This window comes from Xenopus laevis, chromosome 2S (assembly GCF_017654675.1).
Source record: "Xenopus laevis strain J_2021 chromosome 2S, Xenopus_laevis_v10.1, whole genome shotgun sequence".
Classification (NCBI taxonomy): Eukaryota; Metazoa; Chordata; class Amphibia; order Anura; family Pipidae; genus Xenopus; species Xenopus laevis.
This window is the reverse complement of record NC_054374.1, coordinates 14,876,130-14,888,202: the sequence shown is the minus strand read 5'-3', so window position 1 is coordinate 14,888,202 and position 12,073 is coordinate 14,876,130. Positions and strand designations below refer to the sequence as shown.

General features: G+C 36.9%; 1 protein-coding gene across 2 annotated transcripts in view; it reads right to left on the bottom strand.

The window, feature by feature from the left end:
• Positions 1-1,860: 1,860 nt before the first annotated feature.
• Positions 1,861-12,073, bottom strand: part of LOC108708862 (ephrin type-A receptor 6) — a 394,409-nt gene continuing 384,196 nt past the window's right edge. For both annotated transcript variants that reach the window (XM_041583374.1, XM_041583375.1), the window contains 4 exons: positions 11,894-12,043; positions 4,348-4,541; positions 3,632-3,781; positions 1,861-2,115 (listed from right to left, as the gene is read on the bottom strand). In XM_041583374.1, the coding sequence (XP_041439308.1) occupies positions 2,001-2,115; positions 3,632-3,781; positions 4,348-4,541; positions 11,894-12,043 (609 nt within the window). In that variant the 3' untranslated portion in view covers positions 1,861-2,000. The remainder of the gene's footprint in view (positions 2,116-3,631; positions 3,782-4,347; positions 4,542-11,893; positions 12,044-12,073) is intronic.

The window sequence follows — 12,073 nt, the reverse complement described above, 5'->3', positions numbered from 1 at the left end:
GAGTTTTCGTAGTTTTTTGGGCCGAAACCCCGAACGCATCGGATGTCGGTACGAACATCAGCGCAGATACTGGAACCTTCCCCATTGACTTATACAGGACCTCAAGAGCGTTTAGATGCCGGGGTTTTGGAGTCTGAGTTTTTAGACCATCATACTTTAATAAATCTCGAAAAATTCATCGTTTTTTTTTTTTTGCTTCAAAAACTACGAATTATTTGAGGTTTGGATATTCAGAGCTTGATAAATAACCCCCTTAGCCTTGTCATCTGAATATCACAATTCTAAGATAAAATATTTAAGAAAAGCTATTGGTGTATTTTAGAATAAAACTATTCAACTCTTTATATTAAACATCAGCTATTCGTTGCATTGAACATCTCACCTACATCACATGTGCTTTTATCAGTCATATCATCGGTCTTATATGCTTCTATATCTATCTGGATATTGCTGACAATATAACATTTCTGTAATTTACATTTGATTTCCATTCTATATAAAGAACTATATGATATTCTAACAGAAGAAGGAGCTGCAGCTTGTGAATTTCTGATGAATAAGATAGTATCTTGCAGGGCACCTCCTATACTTGTGGTTTCCTTTTGAGTTGGTTTAGAATGGACCACATTCCAACTAATCACTATTTGTTAAAAGCTAAGAGGTTGAGACAGGGTTGGAGGACTGCATGGTGTATATTGGGTATCAGGAACCCCAAGTGGGGAAATTTAGATTAAACCTACTGTGTAACAATTAAGATGTTCACGTAGCTTGGTCTTAGCCGAAGAACAGCTAGAAAGCTTCAGGATGATCATCAGTGATTTATATAGTCATCTTCATATGGAGCCCCTTTACTTCATGCATTGCCTGGGTTCCCTCTTCTATAGCTCATGTCTTCTGTACCCACTAATTCTTGTCGCTAAAGAACCACATTCTGTCTGACATAGGATAATAATAAAAAGAAACTTATTATGATAATAAGAGGATAAAATAAACCAGTGTTTGCAACAAACAAAATCTGGAATCAGTACCTACTGGGCCTCCTAAAAGCAGCAACTCTTTGTTAAATAGAGGACCCCATAAAAAGGCACATTATGCCATTATGCACGAAAAAGAAACATAAAATATTTTTTGAGCTTAATATAAATATTTCATACGTAATAATTAAGAAGACTTTATACTGAAACACATATACATATGATATTTGCTAATCTATTTTTCTGTGTGCTTTGAAATATCCTAGAAAACAAAGGACCAGCGATTATTACCTGCACAGCTTACCTGCAGGACTACACCATCCCCCCCAGGACTTTATAAGGTTTTAAGAGGCAGAGATTTAATAAAAACACTAGAAGACAATTTTCAGATTCTAAACTGTAAAAGTACAAGAATATAGAGCATTACACGTATAATTTAGTCCTGGGCCTTAGGAAGTACACTTGTTTCATCTGAAATAGTCACACACGCAAGCTTACTATATCAAACCATCGCTTATGTCTGGAAAGTTAAGTGATGTTCCACCTCTCTCTGAACCTTGACACAGATATGATCAACTTTTTGTGTTTTGGGCTAGCTGGTTAGTTTTCGTCAGCTAAATAGTTTTATATTTGCATCCTTATTTTAAATTGTGCATTTTATAGTGTAAACGGTATATCGGGTAGGTCAACAGTTTCCATCATGTCCTGGAGGAGATCCTCAAACAGGAAGTTACCCCAGTTGAGTCCAGCGCCAACTGTAAACGATCAAACAAATACATCCATTCTTAGTCATTCACTACCAGGAAGTAGTAGGTCTGCAGTAGAGCCCAGGATAATATATCAATAATAGATGTCTGAGTAAAGTTTTGCTTTAAAATCCCCACTCTTGAAGCATTTTCTTCTCTCTCTCTTTTTTTTTTATAAGGAGTTTGATCATCTAGAGATGGGGGGAAAGTCCGTAATGAGGCATAAGAATATCTTCTGTTAAAGAAATGCTGAGGCACAAAACAGTTGTTTCTACTAAGTTCATACATGGAATCCTTTTTCCTGTATATGCATAATCTGTAGTCGTAAAGTCTGTATGCTGGTCACTATTCTTCTCTGGTGTCCAATGAGCGTGATGCCAACTCTTCTTATGTCACTAGGGAAGAAGCCAATATGCATATGTTACTATTTTCATATAGTACAACAGATAAAATAGAAAATGTTAATGCTCAAATCGATGGCTAACTCTGTAGTACTTTTCATACAGTGATAACATGCATTCATAAGTGGACATTTCTTATATAACTGGTTTGGTATAGCAGCTGGAACACCAGGCTGTTTCCACCAAGCTAATAAATGAAGGTAATTGGCCATAAATACACCAGCCCAACAGCTTCCAGTCCCCTTTCCCCCCTTGTTATTAGACCTGCATTCCAGGTCTTTGGGGCAGGTGTTCATGGGGACATAATGCAAAGTAATGCAAAAAAATAACATATTTGTCATATTAAATAATCTAAACTCAAGGGCTATGTCACAAGTAGAGTTTTGACAACTAGGGGCAGATTTATCAAGGGTCGAATTGAAAATTTGAATTTTTAAAAGTTTATTTTAGTGTAATCCGATTTGGGAATAGTCCAAATTTGATTCAAATTTAAAAAAATTCGAAATTTGAATTTTGAAATTTATCATGTATTGTCCCTTTAAGAATTGGAATTTTAGGCTATGGGGGACCTCCTACAATCAATATGGAGTCATTTGGTGGATGTTTGAAAATAAAAATTATTTTTTTAATTTTTTTTTGGTGAAAAATCTTGATCCTATTCATCTGTTTTTAAAAAAAAAAAAAAAAAAATTTCAATTGGTCATTTTTTTTTCCGAATTTCGAGTTTATGGGAGTTTTTAGAAACTCCCATAAACTCGAAATTCGACCCCTGATAAATCTGCCCCCTAATGTCCAGGAAATGCATGAATCCCACTTTTATGCAATGGCTGGATCAACCTTAAAGTGATGCAAACACTATATTAATACACATAAAAAGTTACATATAGGTAATTTTTTGCTGATAGGTCTGCATTTGTAATTATTTGTTACTTGAAGTTCTTAAACCTTACTCTGCCAACCTGACTCTCCCTTCTCAGTTAGAGATTCTAATGCTAATGAACCACGGCTGCACAAATATGGCAGCCCCCTCATAGAGGAACATGGGGGATAAAATAGGTAATGTAAAAGCATTGGGAAAATACTTTTATGGTAAAATTATAAATAGTATGATAGATGTAGAAAAGTTTACTTTCTGGTGTCAGTATCTCTTCAAGTGGTACATTTATAGCTCCAGCTTCATGGTTTTTTTTTTTTTGTAATTCAGGAAAATCTCTGTAAAATGTTTCAAATTTTTCAAATGTTTCAAGAGTTTTTCACACTCTTGATAAATCAATTTTCTTTTAAATCCATGGAACAATGCAAAAAATATCAAAAGCATAATAAAAGTGATTGCGTTTAAGTAACATTTTTCTCACAACTGAGTTTAGATACAAATGTAATTAAAAAATGAATAGATCTGCCTCTCTGTGTATAATGATCTTAATCAGTCATGTGTGTATTTTTTATATTATACAAATTATTTATTTGCGTATATATCAGAAATGATTTACCTTACAATTGAAAAACTTACTCAATGGTCATTCTCGAAACCACGTCCAGCGTTGTGAACCCCGAAGCCATAAAATTATGGGCATATTGACCCATCTTTATGGATTCAAGCCACTCGCTTACTGTGACCACAAAATGGTATTCTGGTGCATCACCTGGTGATTCAGGCATTCTGCAATGGAAATTGGTGCAATTAGAATACATCATATAGAAATGATTAGAGACAATAAACATCTGAAGGCTAGAGATAAGTGAAAGGAGTTGGTACCAGTCAGCTGACTCTAATAATCCCTAGTGATGGTAGAATAAATTCACCTGGAATGAATTAGCGGCAAATTCCCGCATTTTGCCGCCGGAGAATAAATTTGTGAATCTCCCGGCGCAATTTCCATTTTTCCAAAAAAAAGCGCCAGCGTGCAAGCGCCGGAGCACTGGGGAGCACAGGCTCCCCACAGAGCGGCTGGGCGGCATGCCACCCCCAAAAATGTGCCGCCAGGCCTGAATGCACAGTACATTTCCCTGGATTTTACACCATTTCTTCTGGCCCCCTGAATGTAAAATGGGAGTTCTACTGTATTTGCTATTGGTTTTTCTACTTCTGTGGACAATTAGTACTGAGAACTACATATTGCTTCCCTTTTAGTTTGCCTTTAACTTTTGACTCTACAGCAAACAGCTCCCTTATTTAAGGACAGTTTACCATCTATTCCGTAATTCAAAATATGTCACCAGCCTTACCCAAGGACATCTTCCACGAGAATGTGCAGAGCACTGGGGTTGCGGATAAGTTTGTCCAGGAAGCTAACAATATCTGAAAACTTGGGCCGAATATTCCTGTCTTTTTGCCAGCAATGAAGCATTAGCTGATGGAGTGAGACTGGGCAGCCCATGGGTGCAGGAAGCCGATAACCTTCTTCTATTGACAAAATGACCTGGTTTAAAAATAAAAGACACAAGACACATATAAATCAGGTAGCCAGCTTTGTGAGTTAATAATGGTATTTCTTGCCTCACCTTTTAACTGCTAGAGCACAAAATGTGGACACATGGGGTTAGATATATATGAATGATATAGAAGCTAAACCGTCACTTCCCAGAACCTCTTGTTTGGCAGATCTTTTCTATATTTCACCAAAATGCAAGCCCAGACACAATGCAGAACAGAAACACTTTATTTGAAATCAGTGTGGAGTGATAATTTATTTCTATTTATTGAATCCTATATATATTTACCATTGGTCTCACTTAATAATCTGCTGTCGCCAATCTGTTCATCCTTTCTGCCTCTTCTCCTGAACTGTGCACAAGTGTGCTTTCTGACTTTGGAGATCCAGGATACCTGCATGTGCAGTTTAATTTTTTTCATGTATTGGGTGCAATTATGCTGGAATTTAGGGAAAAAAACCACAGCATTTTTGGCAAAAAGCATAATGGTCTGAAAAATGGACTTTGCACATTGAACTTTATTATAGTGATGCATCGTCCCATCCCCCCAGCTGCAAAGTCTTCTCTATGCAGCCTACTGGCCGGCATTCCCCTGCTTGCAGGGAGCAGGTTTGGGCCAGCAGGGCCCAAAAGAGTCGGGGCCCACTGGGTTTTTTCCCGGTGTCCCTCCAGCCCAGTCCGACCCTGTAGTGATGTTATAAATACATTTTATTATACAGACTGCCCAATGGTGCAATGGTTGCTATGAATCAGGAGACCTAATACAAACTTTGTAACTTTAATTGCATGTCCCAATAGTCTTGGTTCTTCTGACAGATCAGGTACTGCACGTTTGCAAAATGAGATACAAACAAACACTACGGATATATACTACGGATATATATTCAGTTGAGAGCTTACATTACTACATATGCCTGTAACTAATATTTGACAATTTTATTTCATTTTTAATGTATGGAAATTTCCATTTTTATTCCTGCAGCAAACGTCTCCCCGATGAGAGCAATGTTATTTATAAGTCTACAAAAGACTAAGGATTCTAGATAATTTATGAAGCATATGACTAATATGTTAAATTAGAACCTGGCGAGCAGCATATGAAACACATAGAGCTCATCTTAGTTGATTATGCTTTAATAGAATGCTTGAGTCATTGTGGAATTCTTCGTGCTGCGTTGCTAATAGCTCAGATAAGAAGTTGTGGACTTCCAGATGAAAGAGATTGAATAGGAGTGTACACAGCCAATAGCTATTGTGGACACATTATGTAGCGATTTGAGCATCATTTATGCCATTGAGGGGGCTATTTATCATAATCCAAAATTACTATTTTCTGAAAAGCACTCCAACCAAATCCTCACTAACTTTCCCCCCTATTTATCAATGTTTTCACGGGAATTTCTTGTGCCGAAATAGACTTGATAAAATCTTGAAATGATCAGAATTGTACCATTTTTCTGGATTTCTCTCCGGAAACTGCATTTTTTTTGTATTTGAACCCCTATAACTGTGACTTTTTTCAGATTTGACACCCAGAACCATGAGATCTTCGAATTATTGAACAAAACCCAGTGCAGATCAGGATATCTTCAAAATGTCAACAGGACAACTGCCATTGACTTCTACATGAACTCAGCAGGTCTGAACTGGAGGTTATTTTTTTTTTAGGATCATTAAAAATCTTGAAAAATTTTTAGTGTTTTTTTTATATGAAAAAATGTGTTTTTCCCCTTTAAAAATCCAACCAGAAAAAAATCAGACTTTAATAAATAACCATATACAATAAACTAGATAATCATGAAAAGCATAAATCTATCGAATCATTAGGATAAGCTTATCGCTTTCCCAGTTGGGTCTGGGTGCTCATGCCCCAGACCTTCAGCATAGGGGAGTAATTCACAGTAATTCAATGACAGGCAGGCACCACTCCAGAACATCCATCGAAGAAATAGTAGAATCCAAGAGCCAAAAATAGAGTATAAAAAATATTTCTTTATTTTACATTATGTCTAAAAGGATAGAGCCTTATGCATTTCGTGTCACCCAGGGACACTTAATCATAGGCTCTTCATAGGCCTATTTTTGGCTCTTGGATTCTACTATTTGTTCGATGGATGTTCCGGAGTGGTGCCTGCCTGTCATTGAATTGCTGTTTAATAAATAACCCCCTTAATGTCCCTACATAGGTGGATAATACATCGTTGTTGTGTGTTTGCAATTCAGATGCAATTGGAACCTTAGTTTTAAAGAATAACGAAGACAATTGTGCTATAGATCAATGTCACCCACCTAGCTGCTACCAATAGCAAAGGTCAAAGTCCCCATAAGACATTTCACTAGTATAGTATTTCATTGAGCTGATACATTAGATAGCTTTAAGAAGGGGTTGGATGGTGTTTAGCAAGTGAGGGAATACAGGGTTATGGGAGATAGCTCATAGTACAAGTTGATCCAGGGACTGGTCCAATTGCCATTTTGGAGTTAGGAAGGATTTTTTTCGGCCTCTGAGGCAAATTGGAGAGGCTTCAGATGGGGTTTTTTGCCTTCCTCTAGATCAACTGGAAGTTAGGCAGGTTAAAAAAAATAAAAAATAAAAAAAGTCAAAAGGTTGAACTTGATGGACTTGTGTCTTTTTTCAACCTAACTTACTATGTTACTATGAGAAGTTGATTTCCATATTGAGGAAATGCTTCTGCTTGGTCTACACCAGTCAACCTTCAGGCACAACTTACTCTACCATTCAAAGTTCACTGGGAAGCAGAATCAAGGTAAGACTCCGGATCCTTTATTATTTCTAATAATACCGATGGAACCAGAAATTTATATTTCAGCGAGCCTCAGTGATATGTAACTCCTGGTATAATAACCAAGCTTCACGTTGAGAACTAATGATATCCATTGATCTTTGAGGGTGATATAACAAAAACACATTTTGTGTATTATGCTGTAATCAAATAAATATAATGAAACAACATTTACATGTAACAATGCCATTGACTAGTACAACTCCTAGTTCATTTACTAAGTAATGCCATTATCTCCATAACAATGTACACGCTGTGCCGCTCTCCCTTTGGAGGCATTCATGTTAGTTTTTAGCGGCAATAAAAATAAGTCCCTGATGAATAAATTGTGTAGAAGTCGCTAAAGATTTTTCTTCAAGCATTTTGAACAATGCAGTGAGATTCCTATTTTGGATCTTCGCTTACCCTTGGGAGACACATAGTCTGATATTCTCTTTGTTCATTTTTCCTAGGCAATTACTTAAGTATTGTTTGAAATCCATTAGCTGTTATTTTCTCCCCCTCAGTTCTAAGGCTCCAATTCATTTATATATTCATGGCTAACAAATTGAAAAGAAGAGTTTTAAGTACTGTTCCAAATGATAAATGCACTGGGGCGAACCTTTGTATTACACAGAGGTAATAATGATTGCCACGTACATCATATTCAGAAAAAGCAGAGATTCTCAAGTTAGAGTTGTACAGAGGATGCTAGTGGCTAACACTTGCTCCTGGAATGAGAGAGCTTGAATTGGCTTTTTTTTTTTTAATAAAGGATAACTGAATGTAGCCCCTGTACATTGCACTGATGCACACAGGGGTGTAATTACGGAGGACTCTAAAGTAAAGTATCTTTAGTGATGGGCGAAATTCTTTAACAAGTTTTGCTGGGAAAAAACACCCGTAGACTCCAATGTATTTTATATAAAAAGTTGTGCAGCTGGGAATAATTTGCCCATTAACTTCAATGTATTTCACAAATTTTTGGAACTCCTGCAAATTTTTCTGCAAAACAGGACAGACTCGCCCATCATTAGCCCCTAATTAATAAACATTTCATTATATCTTGGAATAGGTAAACTTACTAATATTGTTGGGCCCTAATTAAATTTACTGCGGGGCCCAGTATCATCTAGTTACGCCACTAGTTGCAAGCAAAGAAATACTTTCTGTTTTTTATTTGGGTTACCCAAATTGGCCTACATACAGTGAGTGCAGCCATGTTCATAGCCATGTATGTGCATAGTGCATGAAGTACTGCAGGATAATAGATGACTTCATCATGATAATGACATATTATTAGGGATGGGCAAATTTGACCCGTTTCGCCAAAAATTCGCCGGCGGCGAATTGTCGCAGACGCCCATTAATTTTTTTGACGCACGTCTTTTTTTTTTTGACGCAGACCGCCATACAAGTCTATGGGCGTCATTTTTTCAGCGAAAGGAGGTGAAAAAATGTGCCCATCCCTACATATTATGGTTTATTTTTATGCTTACTACCAAATCTTTGTCCCCAGGTACTGGACAGGTTTACTTGAGGCCAATATAATAATAGGTTTGGCGTGTTTAGATTGAAGGTAGATCTCTGTGGATCAGAGTGGGTGGTGGGTTTGACCTGGACAAAGTCAACTTATAGGAGAGAGAAAAGGCTCTCTTTACTTGGGGGTGCCATAAGTTAGGCACCCCCAAGTGATTGTATATACTTACTTCACACCCTGGGCCAGTGCTCCTATGAGCAGAAAACTACAACGGGCCGTTGTTCTTCAAGTGAGCACCACAGAGCAATTGGCTTACGGCTTCTTCTTCACATGCACAGTAGCGTAAAAAGCCAAACGTTAATGAAGTCCGCTATTTCGTTCTACTGCACATACATCTGTCCTGGGAAATTTGAAGAAAGAAGAAGGAGGAAGCCGATCGATCTGTGGTGCTCACTAGAAGAACCCCGGACCAGTGCAGTTTTCTCCTGATAGGATCACTGGCCCCGAGGTGTGAGGTAAGTATATATAACTTTTGGCACCCCAATTACATAGGCCTTTCCTTCTTGTTAAGGAGTGACCCATTCTAACTTTAACATTATTGTTGACCCCAGGGACACATTAAATTATGGCTCAGATTGGGGTGGGGTTAGAAAATTGGTTGCAAATTTCAAGTCAGTCTGTTGGGGTTGTATGTCATTGGCTTTGGATCAGAGTTTGTTTATTCAGCTCCTCTTTATTCTGAACAATATGTATATAAATCATTAATAAAGGCTGTGATTAAACATCTGTTAAGCCTTTCTTTGATTCTCCATTACAAGATATACTCATCCTAAAAATTTTGGCAAAATTTCAGGGAAAAGGCAACAATATGTGATTTATATACTTTTTATGCTCTTTTATATTTCACTTTTGTGCTCAAATATAACATTTGTATTAATTGCAGCTTAGCCATTTGTTGCTTTCTTTTTTTTTAATTAATCTGTATGAATTTTCATATTAATATGTCATCTGAGGACTGCTGTGAAATAATTTGCTGGTATATATTGTTGTAATAAAAATAATGTAAGTACAATAACTGCTACTTGAATACAAAGCATGAATGTACGTGTTGAGCATGGTAAGTATTTACAGTATCTACAAATGGCTTTGCTACTACATCTATAGCCAATTCTGCTGTTGCTCTAAAATTGGAAACTTGTGGGTTCACCTAATTGAGCAATGATTGATGTATGCAGCATCAGCAGTGTTTTATCCATGAACCACTGGGGGCAAAATGTTGCTCCCCTTTGTGCTTTTGACTTCTGAATCTAGAGAAACAATAACTTACCCCCTTTTGTTAACCTTTTGATTATTAACATTCCTCAGTTTTCTTTGGTTACAAATGGAAATACAAATTAATTAATACAAAAGATCATGCAGTAGGAACAAGTAGCACATGAGCCATGACTGTAGCACACATTAATTCAACCCAGAAGAGTGTCAATGTGCTTTAACTTGAGACAAGGCTATAATTTAGCTTGACTGACAATTCAAGCAGTTTTATTCAAAGAAGGTTGGAAGGTTGATTTAGGGTAAGGCAGATATGGTGTTTGGTGTGGTTAGAAGGTTCAGTATTTATAGAGTAGGGTCCAAAAGTCCATTACCAAGAACTGTTTTAATTTACAATTTTTAAAAACGAATTAAAATGTTCTGCCCAGCTGATGATTGTTTTATAACGACAGATATAAAAAGTTTCTTCACAAAGTAATCTTTAAAAGATTACTGGAATGAATGTACTCCCAACGCACAATTTTAATTGCCTGATGGTTCGACAAGCAAAACTGAAAAGGTAATGGCTTAAAGATTACTTTGTGATGAAACTTTTTATATCTGTCATTTCATTTTAAAACAATCATCAGCTGGGCAGAACATTTTAATTATTTTTTTTCCCTTTAAAACCAGTGTTTCTGAAAGAACAGGACGGCACCTAAAATGAATACATCATCTATAGACCAGTGTATCAAGCTTACTCCAAGACCAAAGTCAGTTCAACAAAGAGCACTCTTTTTTTGAGTGAAAAAGTGCAGACAAGTACAGCAAGTTAGATAAGATCATAGCTGAACCAGATTTTATATACTTTGGTATATATGTGCATGGAAACTGGAAGGGGAAAACATGAGTTTTACAGATATTTATCCCACGACATAGAATGAGATGGACTGCTCTGGTCTACAATACTACATCCTGCAGCTGATTACTAGCACAGAGTAAGCAATTCTCTCCAGAATGGAGGATACATTTTCCTTTACTCCATATATTGTATTTAATGATATGACTAGTTTTCAAGGCAAAAAATAGATAAAATTTAGTGATGGGCGAATTTATTCGCCAGGCGCAAATTCGTGGGGAATTTGCGCGATTCGCCGCTGGCGAACAAATTCACGAAACGCACACGGAAATTGGCTGGTAAAAATTTGGCGGCATCAAAAAAATTTTCTAATTTTTCGGCAAAGCGAAACGGCACAAATTCGCCCATCACTAATAAAATGTTCTGCCCAACTGATGATTGTTTTAAAATGACAAATATAAAAAGTTTCATCACAAAGTAATCTTTAAATGATAATGTGTACTCCCAACACACAATTTTAATTGTCTGAACAAGCAATACTAAAAAGGTAATGGCTTAATATGGTCTTTAAACTGCCATTTTCATTAATATTGTACTTGTTTTTGCAATATCAGCTGAGCTTAGTGAAGCAGTCATTTACCTGAATGCAAAATATGGTTCCACTTTTCCATATATCAGCTATCTTGAATGTTTCTGAAGGAACAGGACTACACCTAAAATGAATACATCATCTATAGACCAGTCTATCAGGCTTACTCCAAGACCAAAGCCAGTTCAACAAAGAACACTCTTTTTTGAGTGAAAAAGTACAGACAAGTAAAGCAAGTTAGATAAGATCATAGCTGAACCAGATTTCATTTACTGCGGCATATAGCTGTGCATGGAAACAGGAAGAGGAAAACACAACTTTGATAGATATTTATCCCACGACATGGAATGAGATGGACGGCTCTTGTCTACAATACTTACATCCTGGTTTGACATCTCCCAGTAGGGTCTTTCTCCATATGACATCACTTCCCACATAACAATGCCATAGCTCCAGGCATCACTGGCAGAAGAAAACTTACGGAACGCAATTGCTTCTGGAGCTGTCCACCGTATAGGAATCTTGCCACCCTGTAAATAAAAATCAGAGTATTCGGAAAC